Here is a 19,099-nt window from a genome sequence, read left to right as displayed (position 1 = left end):
ATGAATGAAAATGAATTGACATAAGGTCTGGAATTTGCCTTAAAATATTTGTTCCCTCCCACCCCACGAAGGAAAAACTGAGGGATTTGGTTGAAACAAGACTGGCAATGCGTAGATAATTGTTGAGGCTGATGTTGGGTACATGGTTACACTCTCTCTACTTTTGTGAATGTTTGGATTTTTTAAGAGGAAAAAATGTGACTAAAAGAAGGTGGCAAACCTACTGACATGATAAGTGACATACATGGTAAGAGCTCCAGGGAGAAGGGAGCCTTGTGGGTGTAGAGGGGTCAGGCGAGGCTTCCCGGAGGAGGTGGAAGCCTCTTGGTGAGTATTCTTTGTTACAAGTAACAGAAACCAACTTGAGTCAGTGTAAACAGAACAGAGGACTTCCTTATAAGGATCTGGGGGCCCTTGGGCAGCCCAAGGGCCAGATGTTGCCAGAGCTCAGGAAGGGACGGGGCAGGGATGGAAGACCACTGGGATCCCAGGCCACCTGTCTCCGTGTTGGGCCGCCTTGTCCTGCATGCTCTGAAGCTTGGCTTTCTCTGCTTTGTCCAGGGGCAGGAGGAAGGGCTCCCACCCCCACCGCAGCTCCCAGCGAGCATCACGTCCATCCCAGACACAGCCCAGGCCCAAGTTCCTGAGTATTCTAGCAAAACATACCTGGAGCAAATAGTTGGTGGAGCTCCCTTCTGTAGGTGAAGGGAGGTAATTAAGGGGTTACCTTTGAGGTAACCCTTTCTCCCCCCTCCCCTCCAACAAACAAAAAAGACTAGAAGGATGGTAGAATAAATATGAATACAGAAGGCATCTGGATTAGAGACTAGCAAGAGTGAATGATTCAGAGACTATTGGGGAACAGCATGGATCCTCTTGGCACTGACGGGGTGGGGTGGGGGCTTGGGGAGGGCCCACATAGGTAGGAACCCCACCCAGCAGGACCTGATTCTCTCTGTTGCTTGTGTTTTTTCTCAAACAAATGTTAGCTCTTATTTTTCCCCCAAGCTTCAGAGACATTGAACTCTACATTCTGTGTATCTCATATGTAGTTCCTCTTATTTACTGAGCCCTTAGTACCTACCATCAAGTAGGAATTACTGTTCCCACCTGACAGCCAAGGAAACAGGCTTCAGGAGGCTCTGTAATTTGGCCTCCTGCAGGGTCACACAGCTCGTGCTGGTAGAGCTAGGATTCAAATCCAGATCTGCCTAACCCCAAAGTTGGTGCTACCATTTCCACACCACACTGTATACCTACTTAATGTAATTTTTGATGCCAATTGATGGTAAGAATCAGTGGATGTTAGGGTTCTTGGTTGTTGGTGAACACGAATTAGCTCAAACAATAAAAGAGGTTTTTTGTTTTTGTTTTTTGGCTTAGCTCTCCAAACCTCAGGAAGAATAAGAATGCAGCCTGGCCTTAGGGAAGATTGTGTCCAAGCACTCAAATGACATTAGCTGCTATACTTCAATTATGGTGTGCAGTCGGTTCTCTATACCTGCATCCTTGGATTCAACCAACCTGCAGATCAAAAATATTTGGGAAAAAATAATTCCAGAAAGTTCCAAAAGGCAAAACTTCATTTACATAGCATTTACATTGTATTTATAACTATTTACATTGTATTGGGTATTGTAAGTAATCTAGAGATGATTTAAGGCATTCAAGAGGACGTGCACAGGTTATGTGCAAATACTGCATCATTTTATATAAGGAATTTGAGCATCTGCAGATTTCGGCATCCCCGGGGGTGGGCGGGGGTGGGGGGTGGGGGGGAATGTCCTGAAACCTGCTAATTCTCTCTCATTTGTTTCTCTTCTGATGTTGGCTTTATTCTCTCAGGCCAGCCATCTCTACCACATGGGAACCACTGCCTCTGGGCTTTAGTCTCATTATCAGGGAGGCGAGATCTCTTCCCAGCTTCTGTTAGAAAATCCTAAGGAAGGGCTCTAATTGGACTAATACTGGTCACATACCCAGACCCGCCAGATCACCATGCCAGGGGATGGGGGAATTGGGAGTGGCCCAGCCTGCGTCAGGGGACGGGGTTCCGATTGTCACGCTCCACCTGGAGCAGCTGGTTGGAGTCAGGGAGGAGCACTTCTCCCAGTTAGTGTATGTGGTGGGGAGGGTCCTTCTCAGTAGGTCACACAGGATGTTCCCGCTCCACTTAGCTTACGTTTGTCCTTACCTGGCAAGAGCGAATGACTTCCTAGGCATTTCCTTTAGGACCTGTCTCAAGCTAAGCTAGGAACGACTGGTGAGTGACCTTGACTTCACGGGTGAACCATGCTGACCCTGACCCAGGCACAAATGGCAATGCCTTACTTTGGTGCAGCTTGGATCACCATAACTATGGTGATATTATTAGAAATTCTCTCCCACTTTCCATTTAAAATTGAACAGATCTCCGACCTACCTCTACCGTTCCTTTTTCCATCTTTTTAAAAAATTTCCTCTCCTCCTGCTGAGCAAAATTAGCTTTCAGCAGGTCAAAGCAGGTTTTTAAGCTAATTTCTCTTTCTTGAAGTACAGATGATAAGCATCCAAGCTAGCCAGTGTTGTTTTTCTGCCCACAGGTGGTTGATTGGCTTTGTGATAGACTGAATATCTGCTTGTCTCCTGAAGTCGCCCACATAGTCTAGAAAGGGAAGTATACTGCTCTAAGGCATGTTCTTTTAATGGGAAGGTTACTCTGTGGTCTTTGGCAAGTGGCTTCTACTTGAGCCTTAATTTCCATATCTGTAATATAGGGCTGCTCTGCCATGCATTAGTATGGGTTCATTAGAAATGAGAGATCAGGGAATCCAGGATCCATAAACTCTTGCCTTTACTGCCCCCTTTTCCCTTTTCTTTTTCTTTTTTTTTTTTGCGGTACGCGGGCCTCTCACCGCTGCAGCCCCTCCCGTTGCAGAGCGCAGGCCCAGCGGCCACGGCCCACGGGTCCAGCCGCGCCGCGGCACGTGGGATCCTCCCGGACCGGGGCACGAACCTGTGTCCCCTGCATCGGCAGGCGGACTCCCAACCACTGCGCCACCAGGGAAGCCCCCCTTTTCTTTTTCTCTCTCCCTTCTCTCCCTCTCCCTTTATTGTAACCCCTATACCTTTTGCTGTAGCTGTTGTTACTACCTGATTTCAAATTTGTGCTGATGAAAACCAAATCCTGAACTCTTGCAACATCATCTCTTGTTTAATGGTCAGCATTTGTGTGCCTTTTGGGTCAGGGATGAGCACTGCATTTGCAGACAGGGGTGCACAAAGGTAGAAAATGAAAGCATTTCAAAACTAATGAATCAGGGACTTCCCTGGTGGCACAGTGGTTAAGAATCTGCCTGCTAACGCAGGGGACACGGGTTCGATCCCTGGTCCGGGAAGATCCCACATGTCTCGGAGCAGCTAAGCCTGTGCACCACAACTACTGAGCCTGTTCTCTAGAGCCCGTGAGCCACAACTACTGAGCCCACATGCCACAACTACTGAAGCCTGTGCACCCTAGAGCCCACGCACCGCAACGAGAGAAGCCACCGCAATGAGAAGCCCGCACACCGCAACACAGACTAGCCCCCACTCGCCACAACTAGAGAAAGCCCACACGCAGCAACAAAGACCCAATGCAGCCAAGAATAAAAAATTAAAAAGAAAGAACAAAAAAAACCTACTGAATCTTGGGAGGGAAGCAGAAATTGAAATGCAGTTGCTGGACGTGGTTGCAAAACTCTTGAAAGTGGAGAGATAAAAATAGCTGCTCGTTAGGACCTGGCACACGTGCTCCGAAGGCTCACTGTTTGAACTCACTTGTTAATCAGGAGGTGGGAAACAGCCTCTAGTTCCTGCTGTCAGCATGTCTCTTGCAGTTAAACTTGTCAAGGAGGAGGATAATGAGCTGGAGCTGAGAAGGAAGCGCTTTGCTCACTAAACTGGAGCTCAAAATTATTTTCTCTTACAACCAGATTTTAAGGATTTCAGCCTACCCCAAGTCAGCTCCTATTCCCAGATAAAGCTTGTTTCATTGGTAATGTGAGTGACCCCCCCCCCCCGCCTGCTTCCCAACCACAACTTTTTAAAAAATGAGATACAGTTGACATATAACATTGTATTAGTTTCAGATATAGAAACATAATGGTTTGATATACATGTATATTGTGAAGTGATTGGCCACAAGAAGTCTAGTTAACATCCATCACCTTACATAGTTACAATTTTTTCCTTGTGATGAGAACTTTTAAGATATACTCTCTTAGCAACTTTCAAATATACAATACAGTATTGTTAACTGTAGTCACCATGCTGTGCATTGCGTCTCTAGGACTTATTCATCTTATAACTGGAGGTGTGTGCCTTTTGACCGCCTTCACCCACAACTTAGTAATGGCTTTTCTGAAACTTTGGAGTACAACCCACTGTGGTTTGCCATTTGCTCTGTTGTTGAGACCCAGATTAGCTAGCCTCTGGATAAACAATCTATGGCTTCTACTCTGGCCTCTGCCATTACCTTACTTTGTAACTTTGACAGATAACTCCCAGACTCTGGGCCTCAGTGTTTCTCGTCTGTGCGCAGGGGTTAATAATGCTTACTTCACACCATTGTTGTGAGGATTAAAGAAGACAATATATTTAAAAGGCCTGGCATAGTAGGTGCTCAATGAACCAGAGCTGTTGTGGTGTGTTCCGAGGTTGGCTGGCTTCTAATTGGTTGAGTTCTGTCTCCCCTGGTGGTGACAGCCTGGACAGGGACAGGGACCTGTCCTTCTTACTCATAGCTCAGTGCAGGTACTTTATTAGTGTTTATAGAATAAACAAGTGACCCCGCTGAATTCTTTAATCCAAAGAGGAGTAGAAAATGCTTAGAAGTCGGGGCTTCTCTGGTGGCTCAGTGGTTAAGAATCCGCCTGCCAGTGCAGAGGACACGGGTTCGAGCCCCGGTCCGGGAAGATCCCACATGCCGCGGAGCAGCTAAGCCCGTGTGCCACTACTGAGCCTGCACTCTAGAGCCCGTGAGCCACAACTACTGAAGCCCATGCGCCTAGAGCCCGTGCTCCGCAACAAGAGAAGCCACCGCAATGAGAAGCCCGTGCACCGCGACGAAGAGCAGTCCCCACTCGCCCCAACTAGAGAAAGCCCACGCGCAGCAACAAAGACCCAACGCAGCCAAAAATAAATAAATTAATTAATTTAAAAAAGAAAGAAAATGCTCAGACGTCAAGTTAATATCATGTGCTCATGGGGGAAATCTCAGGAGGCTTTGAATAGTGGTTATTTCTGGTGTAGAGAATAGCAGAGAAGAAAATACTTTCTTCCACTTAGTTTTTTCATAATACCTCCTTAATCATTTTTGAAGAAGGAGGGTTTATCCATCTTCATTGCTGCAGAGCCGGGGCAGGATCTGGGTCTCAGACCTCAGCATCTTGTAGGTTTCCTAGGGAAGCTTGTCAGCCTGGGAGCTCAGAGAGTGGTGGATGCTTGCTGCGGAATACAGAGTGTCCCACCACACGCTGGGGCTCCTCCCAGCCTCACTCTCCTAGTATTGGAGGGTCAGAAAGAGAACCCAAGGCCGGAAGAGGCCTCAGGGAGTAGAGAGGGCTTGCGCCTGTGATGTGAACAATGTTTGAGGTTGCTGCTAGGGAAGATGTGGCAGGAAAAGCCCGATTAAACCTCCCAGGGCTCCAAAGCATGGCAGTATTCCATGCTGGGAAGGGCACTCAAAAGAACCAGGCGCCTGGATGTAGAGGTGAACGGGTGGGTGGGAAAGGAGGAGGTTTTAGGGGTGGGGACCAGCACAGAGAGGCAGGCGAGCCCCAGCCTGGGGAAGGTGGACACAGAGACGTGCTGCAGCAAGAAGTTGCAGAAGTGAGCAGGACAGCGGGCTTGGAAGGGCAAGCTGAGGGGCCTGGACTGTACTGCCAGGCAGGCTCTGTACGGGGGGCTGTCCCATGGGAAGAGTGCCGGTCACTGTGCAAGACAGGCTGGGGGAGGAGTTGCTGGGCACGGGAGCAGAGGAAGGAGAGGCAGTGACTGTGGGAAGCAAATGCAGGAGGCTGACAGTTGGAGGAAACAATCTCTCTGGCCTTATCTGACCTCTTTTCTGCCCGTAGAGAAGAGCCCGACTTGGCCGGGGCTGCCGGGAAGGAGCATGTCCTGGCCTGGCTGCTCTGGCCACACGCTCTGGAGTGGAGTGGAGTGCCCAGGTCTCCAAGCAACTTCTTGTCAGGCCTTCAGGGTCACCAGGAGGGGCCCTGTGTATGCATCTGCCTTCCAGGATGGATGTGGTCCAAGCAGGGAGACCCCCCGTGAGGGTTTCCCTTTGCTCCACTCTGGCCCCCACCCGCATGGATCTCTGCAGCCTCCCCAGGCAGCGAAGTTCCCTGGGGCAGGTGGCGGAAGCAGGAGCCACAGCCAGGGAGGGAGGAGAGTGGCGTTATATAAGTCTGCAAAAAAGGAGGCTGGCTTGCCATGTGACTAGAAATCAGATACAAGGACAGTCACAGAGGCAGTGCAGCCGCTCCGGAGCAGCAGTTGTGGCCTGGAGAGTGGTGTCTGAGCAGCAGGGGGGAGTGAGGGAGTGGGAGTCTGGTGCTGTGAACTGCCTGTCTTAGAGGGCAACCCGTGAAAGAATCATTTTTTGTGATCCTGTAACGTGTGTGCTATTTAAATGCCCACAGTTCATTCAATTGATCCTGGTCTCCATCTGGTGAGGTTGCGAGAGCTGGGATTGTTATCACTGCTTTACTGATACACAGACCACAGACTACAGAAGTGAAGGGACTGGCTGAAGGCTGCACGTAGAGCAGGCGGCAGGGCCAGGATTTGAATACAGGTCCCCTGTCTCTGTAGCCAGTGCCACTCTTTTGCTTTATAACAAGGCCTAGCAGGTCATTTCTAAACCGGCCATGGGAACGTTGGAAGGTGAGGGAGCTCAGGGCTTCATGGTCCAGTTGCAGGAAGGAAAGGCTGGGACGTTCTTCGGTGGAGGGAGGGACTCATGTTGGGGCGCCTCCCTGTGCCCAGCTCTCCCGGCTCCGGCCTGTTACTCAGCCTCACTTTGCACACACTGGCCTCCAGGGTCAGGCATCTGTCCTCTGTTGGAGAAGGGTCTTGGTGCTGTGGAGACGAGGACCAAGGGCTCCTCAGCGGGAAGTGTTTGTCGGGGCCGGTCCTAACCCCAGGCTTGGGAAGAAACAAATGAAAAGTTGCTTCCTGAGCCCCTGAAGTTTATAACCTCCCCGTGTGTTTGAAATAATTCTCCAGGAGGCCGAACGGTTCACCACGTGACTTCCCCCGGGTCAGTGCTCCAGGGCCGTCCCTGCACACAGGCCTTCCCTCATCTCCCTGTCGCCGCAGCAGCCTCCTCACTGTCTGGGCTCTTACTAGGTTTTGTTACTGTTTTCTTCATGGACTTGAGACCACCTGATCTGCACATTGGTTTGTTGGTTTGCTTAGTCTGTCTCCTCACACTAAAGCGTAAGCTTTGTGACCGTGGGAACTGGGTTAGTTTGCTGGCTTTTGTGTCCCAGGTACGTGTGTGGTGCCGGCATGTGGCAGGAGCTCAGTGGACACGGGAATGAGTGATGTGGCAGCAGGGAGGGTGGGGAGAGGACAGGTTCAGGCATCACAAGGTCTGAGTTCTGGTTCCTGCTCTATCCAGTTTTTGCTGTGTGACCTCAGTCAAGTTCCTGGATCCCTTTGGGCTGTAGGCTTTTCGTCTCCACCATGAAGGGGAGGAACCAGATGCCCTGTAAGGCTGTTTCTGATGCCTGTGTTCTGAGAGTCTCTACATGAGAGACATGGGAGGTTGCCAAGGGGTTTGGAAAGATCTCGCATCCTGCGCTGTCGTGTCTTGTGACACGTTGAGGGCTGGGTCTTAGAAGACAGCACCCGTGGTGCTGAGTGTGTGCATGTGTACATGGTGAGTTTATCTCCGTTCACTCACAGGCATTTTGGAGCACCTCCTATGTACCAGATATTGTCCTAGCTCTGCAGTTACAGGGACGAGGCAGATAGCCAGCATCCCTGCCCTGGTGGAGCCTGTGGTGGGTGGAGAGAGGCTAGAGCTGGCTGGGGGCTGTGGTTAGGACCTGACCCAGGCTGGGGTTGATGAGGGGAGGTAGGCAGGTGAAGGACGTACTGGGATATGAGAGGGTGATTTTTTTTTTTTTTTTTTTTCAGTTTACGCTTGGAAAGATACTTAAATGGATCTGTTAGAATCTGTTTAAGGATAAATAAACACAGTCATATGAGTATTGAAGGGGAAAATAATAAAATGTTAATAGTGGCTCTGGTAGGTTGGAATTATGGGGGTTTCATTTTTTTCCTCTGGTTCTCCAGATGTCCTATATAGTGTCTGTATTACTTCCGTCAGATTCCCTGGCAGGGTTTACGATTTTGCTCCTGGGTTTGGCCTGCTCTTGAGCCGGCCTCATTGTTTGCTTTGCTGATGTCTGTCCACAAAGCCCTGGGGGCCTTTACCAAGTCTCAGTAAGTGAGAATTCTTGGCTCTGCTCTGCCTGCTTCACGGGGCAGTTGTTTGAATCAGAGGAGATGGTAGAAGAAAAACATTTGGAAATTCACCTCTTGGCAAAGGGAAGAGCCAGTGGACTAATATTGGTGATGGGAGCCAGGGCGGGCCGTGGGGATGGTCCGAGTGCAGGGAAGGGGAATGGGGCTGGTGCTGGGGGCAGTGCCTTCACCCTGAGGAGCAGCTTTCAGGCCTCCCTAGTTCTCTGGCCTTGGTAGCAAGAGACTCTCCCTGACTAACAGGTAGATGCAGTTGAGCAGGCTGTTAGGGATGTGACTTCAGTGAAAGAGAATCAAGAGCTGGCTCCCAGCCCCTGGCACACACATTTATAAAACCCACATGCTCTGTGCATGAGGTCAATAATAGGAGTTCCGCCACCGCAGCAACACACAGCTCTACCCACCACCAGCCCCTCCCATCAGGAAGCTTGCACAGGCCTCTTGGATAGCCTCATCCACCAAAGGGCATACAGAAGAGGCAAGAAGGTCTACAGTCCTGCAGCCTGTGGAATGAAAACCACATTCACAGAAAGATAAACAAAAAGAAAATGCGGAGGAGTATGTACCGGATGAAGTCACAAGATGGAACCCCAGAGGGACAACTGAATGAAGTGGAGATAGGCAACCTTCCAAGAATTCAGAATAATGATGGTGAAGATGATCCGGGATCTCGGAAAGAAATGGAGGCGGGGATCCAGAAGATGCAAGAAATGATTGGCGAGGACCTGGGGGAATTAAAGAACAAACAGACAGAGATGAACAATGCAGTGACTGGAATGAAAAATACACTGGAGGGAATCAATAGCAGAATAACTGAGTCAGAAAAATGGATGGGTGACCTGGAAGACAGAATGGTGGAATTCACTGCCATGGAACAGAATAAAGAAAAAGGAAAGGAGAGAAGTGAAGACAGCCTAAGAGACATCTGGGACAACATTAAGCGCACCAACATTTGCATTATAGGGGTCCCAGAAGGAGAAGGGGGGGGTACCCGAGAAAATATTTGAAGAGATTATAGTTGAAAATTTCCCTCACATGGGAAAGAAAATAGCCACCCAAGTCCAGGAAGTGCAGAGAGTCCCAGGCAGGATAATCCCAAGGAGAAACACACGGAGACACATAGTAATCAAACGGACAAAAATTTAAGACAAAGAGATTATTGAAAGCAGCGAGGGAAAAGCGACAAATGGCATACAAGGGAACTCACATAAGGTTAACAGCTGATTTCTCAGCAGAAACTCTACAAGCCAGAAGGGAGTGGCACGATATATTTAAATTGAAGAAAGGGAAAAACCTACAGCCATGGTTACTCTACCCAGCAAGGATCTCATTCAGGTTCAACAGAAAAATCAAAAGCTTTACAGACAAGCAAAAGCTAAGAGAATTCAGCACCACCAAATCATCTCTACAGCAAATGCTAAAGGAACTTCTCTATGTGGGAAACACAAGAGAATAAAAGGACCTGCAAAAACAAACTCAAAACAATTAAGAAAGTGGTAACATGAACATACATAATGATAATTACCTTAAATGTGAGTGGATTAAACGCTCCAACGCAGAGACACAGGCTCGCTGAATGGAAACAACAAAAAAAAGACCCATATATATGCTGTCTACAAGAGACCCACTTCAGACCTCGGGACACATACAGACTGAAAGTGAGGGGATGGAAGAAGATATTCCATGCAAATGGAAATCAAAAGAAAGCTAGAGTAGCAATACTCATATCAGATAAAATAGAATCTAAAATAAAGAATGTTACAAGAGACAAGGAAGAACACTACATAATGATCAAGGGATCAATCCAAGAAGAAGATATAACAATTATAAATATATATGCACCCAAGATAGGAGCACCTCAATACATAAGGCAACTGCTAACAGCTCTGAAAGAGGAAATCGACAGTAACACAATAAGAGTGGGGGACTTTAACACCTCACTTACACAAATGGACAGACCAGACAGAAAATTAATAAGGAAACACAAGCTTTAAATGACACAATTGACCAGATAGATTTAAGTGATATTTATAGGACATTCCGCAAAAAAATAAAAAAATAATAGGAGTTCCTGCCTCCATCCCATCCTCCTTTAGTCTTTGGTCTGTAGCCTCAGCAAGCATCCAGGTCTTATTATGTCTTCCTACCTTATGATCCAGCGGCAGATATTGTGTCTTGCCAACAGGGGCAGTTGAAACAACAGAGCTTGAAATCTTGATTATTCATGGTAACTGACTCCTTCCTGTGGGTCATCTGGCCCAGTCTGGATTCTCAAAGAGTGTAAAACACTGGCTTTTTGTCCCGCTTCTACAGCAGCTTGTCATTCCTCTGCTGACAGCCCTTCCTCGAACCCTGAACGAAGGGCAATAAGGGGCCTTGGTGTCCAGTGCTCCTAAGCCAAGGGCTGGTTCTGTGATGGGGGCTGGGGTGTCGTGGCATTCGTGGTCAGGGCTGGTCTGTCTGGGGAGCGCTGACCTTCCCCTTCCCAACCTACCTGTATCAATTCTCTACTTTTCTGTTTTCTTTTCCCTACAGATGTCAAGCCTTCCAACATCCTAGTGAACTCCCGTGGGGAGATCAAGCTCTGTGACTTTGGGGTCAGCGGGCAGCTCATCGACTCCATGGCTAACTCCTTCGTGGGCACAAGGTCCTACATGTCGGTATGAGCACCTCGTTCCATTTTTCCAGCTTCTTATCTGATCAGGAATAGAAGCCAAGTGGGTGCCTTCCCCTACGGAGCCAGACCCTTGTGCTTGGATCGTGATGGGGGTGGGTGAGAAAGAACGAGGGATGAGGCATTGTGGTCCCCTCCCAGAGGAGATCAAAGTCTGATGGGGAGATGGTCTTGGCCTTTCACAGGCCTTGGAGCATGGTTGGGGCCCTGGGGCCCTGACTCAGTGGAAGAGATAGTAGGATCACAGCTTCAGCTCTCACTGGCACTTGGATGTTTCCCAGAGCTTGGCTTCCATTCTGAAGACATTGAGCTCCAGCTACCCTCAGGACCTCTGCCTGATCGTCTTCAGACCCTCAGACTGACATGCCCAGACATGCCCCCACCCCACATTGCCCCACCATTTCCATTAGCAGTAAATGGCATCACTGTTTCCTTAGTTTTTCAAGGTAGAAACCTGAGCATCAGCCTTTAACCTCTCTTCCCAGCTCCCCATCCTTTTAGCATCTAGCAACCCCCAACTCCTGTGAGTCTATTCAGAATTGTCTCCCCAGTCCAGCCTCTTCTCTCCCTCCTCACTGCATGTCTCCCAGTTACCTGCCCATCTCTCACCACAGCACACCTACCTGGTGTTTCCTGCTTCCAGCCCTGCTGGCTTCCACCGTGCCCAGGGGTGACATTGGCATGTTCTCTTGCTTCCCCCATACAACCAGCTCCCTGGGGGGCAGGGATAGGGCCGGAGGTATCTCTGTTGTCCCAAGGGTCTGGTTTGGCTCCTGGCACGCTGTAGATGTTCAGGGAATTCTTGGCAAGTGAGTGAATGTTTGGTTGACTGAATGGGTGAGTAAATGGCTAACACGCTCGTGAGTACAATTCAGAAAGGGGAAATGTGGCTCTGGGTGAGTGCTGGCCAGGGCAGAGTAGAGGAGCATTAGTTGGAGTGAGTGGGAGGCCTTCGCGGAGGTGGAAGGAGGGGCCGGCACGGGGGCTCAGGGCATCTTAGCACGTTGTGTTTTCTGTACACACTTCAAGGACTTTCACATCCTGGAGTGGTGATCCTCTTTGATCTATATGGTTGTCCCATGAAGTAAAGATTAGTGTACCCATTTTAGAGACAAGGAAATGTAGACTCAGGGAGGTGAAGTGACCTGCCCACCTCACCTTGCAGAGCCGGCGTTGAAAGCCAGGCTTCCTTGCGGGTCAGTCCCCCTTTGCACTGCAGGCTCTCACTTGCCTCTTAAGTAAGATTTGGCAGCTGCTCCTGGCCGCCCTGTGTGGAAGGTCCTGCTCACACCCTCATTCCTTCTTGTCTGTCCCCTGCCCACACTCGCTCCAGCCACTGGTAACATGACTTACCTGGCGCTGACCCACATCGCCACCCCCTCCATTCCAGTGGCTAAAGGCATGAAGCCCGTCAGCTCTTCAGCTTCTTCCCTAAATGTCTAAAAACTGAGCAGCTAGCACCCTGGGCTACTCAGCTGCCAACTATCAAGTTCAAAATCGATGAACAGGCCCTGGAACTTATATCGATCCAGGGTTTAGTGGTTTGGGTTTTTGTGGTTACATGGTCAGTTCCAAAATAGTTCAGTGTTGGGGTTAGTGAAAAATCCTATGGGTGAAATGAATTTGATGTCTAAATAAGTGCACGACGGTCAGAATAAAGATTTTTTTTTTTTGGTAGGGTTCTTGAAATACATGTACTATTTCAATTAATGCTCAGTAAAAATAATTTTTGTATAGCACTGTATATAATATTTATATTTATATATTATATATATAAGAAATATTTCTTTTTCTTTGACTATTCTCACCAATAACAACTCATATTTGCATAACATTTTGCAACATCTAACATACATTTTCATTTGATTTGACCTTTCCAGTGCCCTAGTTAGTAGAGCAGGTATTTTGTTATGTTGTTACTATCATCATTAGCCCCATTTTGTTATGTTGTTAGTCCCATTTCATTAGCCCCAGGAAACTGAGGCTCAGGATCACCTAGCTTGTAAGTCCCAGACTTGGGACTTGAACCCAGATCCTTTGCCTTTTCTACTCTTCAATGTTGCCCAAGAACAGTGAGTTAGTGGCAAAGCTGGTCTTAGAACTCAGCTTTCCTTACTCTCAAGGCCAGTGTTCTTTCTACCCACTGATACCTCATTCATGACCCATGTTCCAGAAGCTTCATGTTTTTGGACTCAGGACTCAAGATGAGCCTCTCATGCTGGGCTTTGGATAAGCTGTCCTGCACATGCAAGACAGTGACGAGGATGAGCAAAGCTGGAGCCACAGCTGAAGCTTAGCCAGGGCCCAGCTGGGTAGGATGCTGTTAGTTCAGGGCAGGTTATAGGGGAGACAGGAGTTAGGGGTCAGACCCACGGGAGCCAGGTAGGATTTGGTAGATACAGTATGTGGGGGCAGGTGGGAAGCCAAATTAAAGAGGTTAGTGGAGGTCCTGAAACAGGATGTGAGCTCTGGAGAGGAAGGGGCAGAAGAAGATAAAATGCGTCAGTGGACCCAGGGCTGGGACCAAGCAGGGCAGCCCTGCACTCTCTTGCAGTGCAAACAAGCCTCAAAGGGGCAGGAAGCCCCAGGTATTCATGAGGACTCGCCCATCCCTCTTCTGCGTGGGCCAAGCTAGCTCACAGGTGATAAATGTGTCTGTCTCTCCTGCAGCCAGAAAGACTCCAGGGGACTCATTACTCGGTGCAGTCGGACATCTGGAGCATGGGGCTCTCTCTGGTTGAGATGGCGGTCGGGAGGTATCCCATCCCTCCTCCAGATGCCAAGGAGCTGGAGCTGGTGTTTGGGTGCCAGGTGGAGGGAGATGCGGCTGAGACACCGCCCCGGCCAAGGACTCCCGGAAGGCCCCTCAGCTGTGAGTGGCCTGGTGTGGCCCCAGCTTGGCCTGTGGGTGGTCTTTTGCTGTCAGGGGTTTCTGGAGGGCTGATTCTCTGTCTCTGGACCCAGGCTGGGGCATGGGTCTCCAGGTGTAGGAAATTATTATTACCAACAACTTCCTACCATTTGTTGAGTGCCCACGGTGTTCCTGGTACTGCGCCTAGTATTTTTTATGTATTGTCTAATTTTAAAAATCATGACTTTGTTTTAGGTAGATTTTTTTAAAAACTGAGATAAAATTAACATAACATAAAACGCACATTTTAAAATGTACGGTTCAGTGGTTTTTAGTATATTCCTCCATGTTGTACAATCATCACCACTGTGTAATTCAAGAACATTTCCATCACCCCAGAAAGAAACCATCTCCATTAGCAATCACTCCCAGCTGCCCCACCCAGACCCCCGGGCAATCACCAGTCTACTTTCTATCTCCATAGATTTGCCTGGCGTTGTCTAATTTTAATAGCACTACTCTGATTTCCATTTTAGATGTGAGGAAACTGAGGCACAGAGTGCTTGGCTCGCCACATGCATTCATTTGTAAGTGGCCAAGTCTGACTCTGAGGTGGTAAGCACTGTGTAGCACTGCCTGCCTTTCTGAACTGGGAAGGAAACCTGGTGTTGGAAGATCCTGGCCCAGCTATCATCTTCTGATGTAGCTCCTGCTAGGACATTCCTGTCTGACCAGGGAGACCTGGTCTTTACCTCCATGAGGCCCACATGGGAGAGGGCATGTAGGAAAGGAAAAACAGGAGGGGGCAGGGGTAGCTGATGGCAGGTTGTTGCAGGGGCTGGTGGCTGTGGCCCCGGAGAGCCAAGAGGAAGAGACCCAAGTTCAGGGAAAATGAAAACTAAATAACTCTAAAGGATTTAGTTATTATCTCATTTGCTCCTCTTTCAGTGTAAGGAAGGGGAGAAGGGCGGACATAATTTTTACCCATCTCTACAAAACTCAAAACGAGGCTCAGTGGTCAGCTGATGTACCTAAGGTCACAAATCTTGGATGCGGCAGAGCCCAGACTCCAGCCCTGGTCAGCTGACTCCGTGGCTTTGGCTGGTCCCCTCTGTGTTCAGGCCTTATCTGTGGCTCTTCTCTCTTTATCGTCCATGACTCTGTTCTAGTCACTAGGGTCCATGCCCACCCCTAGCCTCCTATTGGCAAATAACCTTCTGTTTCTGAGAAGTGTTTTCTTTTCTCTTTTTATAAAATCTGTAGCTTATGGAATGGACAGCCGACCTCCCATGGCAATTTTTGAGTTGTTGGATTACATAGTCAATGAGGTAAGGTACTGCATGGCTTTTGGAATTTATTTGCTCCTCTTAAGAAAAAAACTCACAGTTGATTTGTCTGGGAAACCTCTGAACTGTTCCCACAGTGTGGGCTGCCTGGGCTTCAAGATTTGTGTGTCCTGGTTTGTGCATCATGATCCTGGAACTGAGCGGCTGGTTTAGAGGCTGTAGAAGTCCCTTCCCCAGGAACATCTTCATGCAGCTCTGAGTCCCTCCTCCTCTCTCCGATTCAGGAGCCTCCCCCTGCCCATTTACATTCTCATCCTTCATTCACCAGGCATTTCCTTTTTTTCACCTAGCATTTCTTGTGCACTTACTATGTGCTAAGCACTGTGGGGTGGCGGTAGGAGTGAGATGGGGATCCACAAATGGAAAAGCAGTCTCAGGTCTTAAAAACTGTTAGATTGTGTAGGGGAGGCAAGGTAAATGCATGTGTAACTGCAATATATGGTTTTCTCCATATAAAGCAATGAACATAAAAAGTGACAGTGCAGAAAGAGATATGGAAAATATCCACTATTAGTTGTGTGAAAAAAGCAGATTATAAAATAGTATGTATACCATGATTGGTTCTTTAAAGAAATCTATGTACGCATGTATGTGCACATAAAGCCTGGAAAGTAACATGATATAGTGATTGTCTTGAAGTGATGGAATAACAGGTGATTCAATTGCTGTTGGCTAACTTTAATACAAAGACGATATATTATTTGTGAAATATATATACCAGTATGTTTAAATGTAAAAAGGATCAAGGAAGGGACTGACAAGTATTCATCAGTTTGGGTTTGGGGGAGCGGGAAGCTAGGGACTAGCACCCTGGCTGCTCAGAGGAGGATGGGGCAGGGCTGGAGGAGCCTGAGGGCAGGACAGGATTTCAGATGATTAAGGAAGGCCAGCGCTCTGTCCGGAGCAGCATGGGTAGAGGAAGAGAATGGTCTAGCTCTGACCTGTTTGGGAGGCAGCTGGAGGCCTCCCACTCGGCTGAAGTGCATGGTAAAGGGCATTCTTCTTCCTTGAGACTAGTGGAGTTTCATGCTTTCTTACTGCTCTCTAAAACCAGACCCCCAAAGGCTCAGATAGGTCCCTTTGTTCATTACAAACTCAGCGGGGAAAATCCTGGCTCACCCCAGCAGTTAAAAAATCACTGTCACTGGTTCAGTCTACTGGAGAGCTTAGTTCAGCTCTCTTTACTGCCTGGCTGCACAGCTTTATGCTAAGCACTGTGGGACACAGGAAGTTCGGGATCTGATCCAGGCTGCTTAAGGACTCAAGGCAGGCAGAATGTGTTGCATTTGTGTTCGGAAAGCCATCCTCTCCTGCTGGGACCTAAACTGGGTCGTGCTGGGTGGGAGCCACATTAAGGGAAGGGATGGCTGAGGTCAAATCGTTGCCAGTCACCTAGTGTGCACCTATTTCTTAGATATTTTCACATTCATTTTCCTACTGAGTGCTCCAAGCACTGCTCAGGTGGGCCAGGTTGGTTTTGTTATCCTTTTTATACAGCTAAGGAAACAGGCTCCAAGATGAAAAGCAGCTCAGGCCCGTCTCCCCTAGTGCTCTTCCTTCCTTCCCACCTTCTCCTCTTAGCCCCCATCCTACCTCCCAGGAGGCTGGGCTGCACGGTGGTGACAGGTGGCCTGCACCTCACACTCTGCTGGCACACAGCCCCTCCCTTGCCTGGCCTCTCCCTTGAATAGTCCCTTCGTCCCCCCTCAGCACCGTGGGCTCCAAAAGCTGGGCTTTAGGCCATGACCTGGGATCAGGCTTATTCACCTGCTGTTCTGATAAGGTGTTCAGGGGAAGAGGACTAGGCTGGACTCCTCTGGTAACGTTAGTGTTTGATTTTTAGTCTCCAATCACCTGTTGACTTGGGTTACACATCAGAGCAGTGTCTGGGAGTCAGCTCACAAGGAAGCTGCACAGAACCCCAGTACGGGTCACAAGAAGGGTGGGGGGCTGTGTGGTGCACGAGCAGGGTGCCCCAGGGCCTTGCCCTGTGTGATCTCCACCATACACCCTGGAAAGAGGGCTACTGCCAGTGTGCTTGCTCTGATACCTGCAAACACCCTCATTCCTGCGGTGAGTGTGTAGGTAACATTCTTCCAGACCCAGCTCTCTGCCAGTTAATGTTTTTTTAACCTTTGTGTGCTCCTTCAGAGCTCAGGACGGGTAAACATTTTATTATTTAGCCAGCCTTACAGGTGCTGTCCGGGCTGGGCTATGCCTAGTGGTTTGCACACCCCCTAGCTGCTGTTCCTGGTAATTGATGGTTCTGTTTCCCTGCCACACTCCAAGATGTACAATGGTAGAGCCTCCGAGCTAAAGAGGGCCCCAGGGATTGTTAAGCCCAACCTCTTCGCTTCACAGAAGGGTCATCTGAGGCTCAGAGAGAAACAGTGATTTATTCAGTCACTAGACAAGTGAGTGCTCAGAACACTGACTTGGCCCCAGTTCTGACTGGTTTGAGATTGATGGTTCCAACAGGGTAACCCAGTAGCAGCCACTGGCCTCTCACCCGTGCCTTTCCTTGACTGGATAAGGGCAGCACTGCCCAGAGGTGGGAGTGGGGAAGGGAAAGATGGGTGGAGCAGGACACCGGGCATTTCTTATGTCTTCACATGTACTTGCAGCCTCCTCCAAAATTGCCCAGTGGAGTATTCAGTCTGGAATTTCAAGATTTTGTGAATAAATGGTAAGTCACCTCCTGTTCTCTGAAAGTACTTTGGTTTTGTCAGGCTCCCCATCCATCTTGGAGAGCACAGCTTTGCCTTTTACCCTTTAGCTGCTGCCCTTCATCCAGAGTGCTAGGACTTCGGTGACCTATCTGACTGTAGCAGTGGGCAAAACAGCTGCTGCGCTCAGCACTTACTGTAAAGGGACTGGCATATTGCCTTTTGGCCTTAGTTTAATTCAACAAGCGTTTATTAACCTGCTGTGGGTGTGACACTCTGCTAAGAAAGGAAGGTGGGTAAGGCTTAGGCACTCTTCCTCAGAGCCTATGGCGTGTGGGGAGGACGGGCATGCATGCACATGTAAGTAATCTGAATTAGAACCAGTGCCAAGCAAGAGCTCTCACACTCTTTCTTCCTTTAAGCTTAATAAAAAACCCTGCAGAGAGAGCAGATTTGAAGCAACTCATGGTAAGTCATTTATTTCAGATTCTTACTTACACTGCCACCTGCTTACTCATTTGTTCTCCCGTCAGTCATCTATCCAGTACTTCCAGAGCCCATACCCTGCTCTGCCTTGACCACTGTAGTCCAGCTGATCAGGGGCCTGCAGGATACCCAACATATCTCCCCTGTCCTCCTATCAGTTTAATGGAAAAGCCGGGATGACCCTGCAGCCAGAGGGAGTCCAGGGAAAAGGGCCAGCCCACCCCTGCAAGGGGACAGGGCCTTTTTGTAGTACTATCTTAGATTCAGTCCCCTCACCAAGTAACTTTGTCTCCTACATGGTGGTGGTGGTGGTAGGAGGAGGAGTGGGATACTGAATGTCTGAACTCACATGCCATGTAGAGCCTGGTCAGCGTTAACATGCGCTTTCAAGTCCATCAGTTCCTTTGCTCCTTTCACAACGCTGCGAGGCACTGCAGGCATAGCTGCTGTCTCCATTTCAGAGAGAGTGGGCTTGGGGAAGGGGTAAGACCAGCAGAGCCAGGGGTTTGGGCCTGCAACTGGCCAAGGGCAGGCTCCCAGAGCACCTTCCAAATGTAGCACA

The 19,099-nt window shown here is 48.9% G+C and overlaps 1 protein-coding gene across 1 annotated transcript in view; it reads left to right on the top strand.

Annotated features, from left to right (window-relative positions):
- Positions 1-19,099, top strand: part of MAP2K1 (mitogen-activated protein kinase kinase 1) — an 80,146-nt gene that overhangs the window by 59,301 nt on the left and 1,746 nt on the right. Inside the window, 5 exon segments of the mRNA XM_032619978.1 lie at positions 11,050-11,174; positions 13,859-14,060; positions 15,303-15,367; positions 18,010-18,071; positions 18,474-18,519. Coding sequence (XP_032475869.1) covers positions 11,050-11,174; positions 13,859-14,060; positions 15,303-15,367; positions 18,010-18,071; positions 18,474-18,519 — 500 coding nt within the window.

This window comes from Phocoena sinus, chromosome 2 (assembly GCF_008692025.1).
Source record: "Phocoena sinus isolate mPhoSin1 chromosome 2, mPhoSin1.pri, whole genome shotgun sequence".
In the NCBI taxonomy this organism is placed as follows: domain Eukaryota; kingdom Metazoa; phylum Chordata; class Mammalia; order Artiodactyla; family Phocoenidae; genus Phocoena; species Phocoena sinus.
This window is presented reverse-complemented; position numbering and strand designations above follow the sequence as displayed.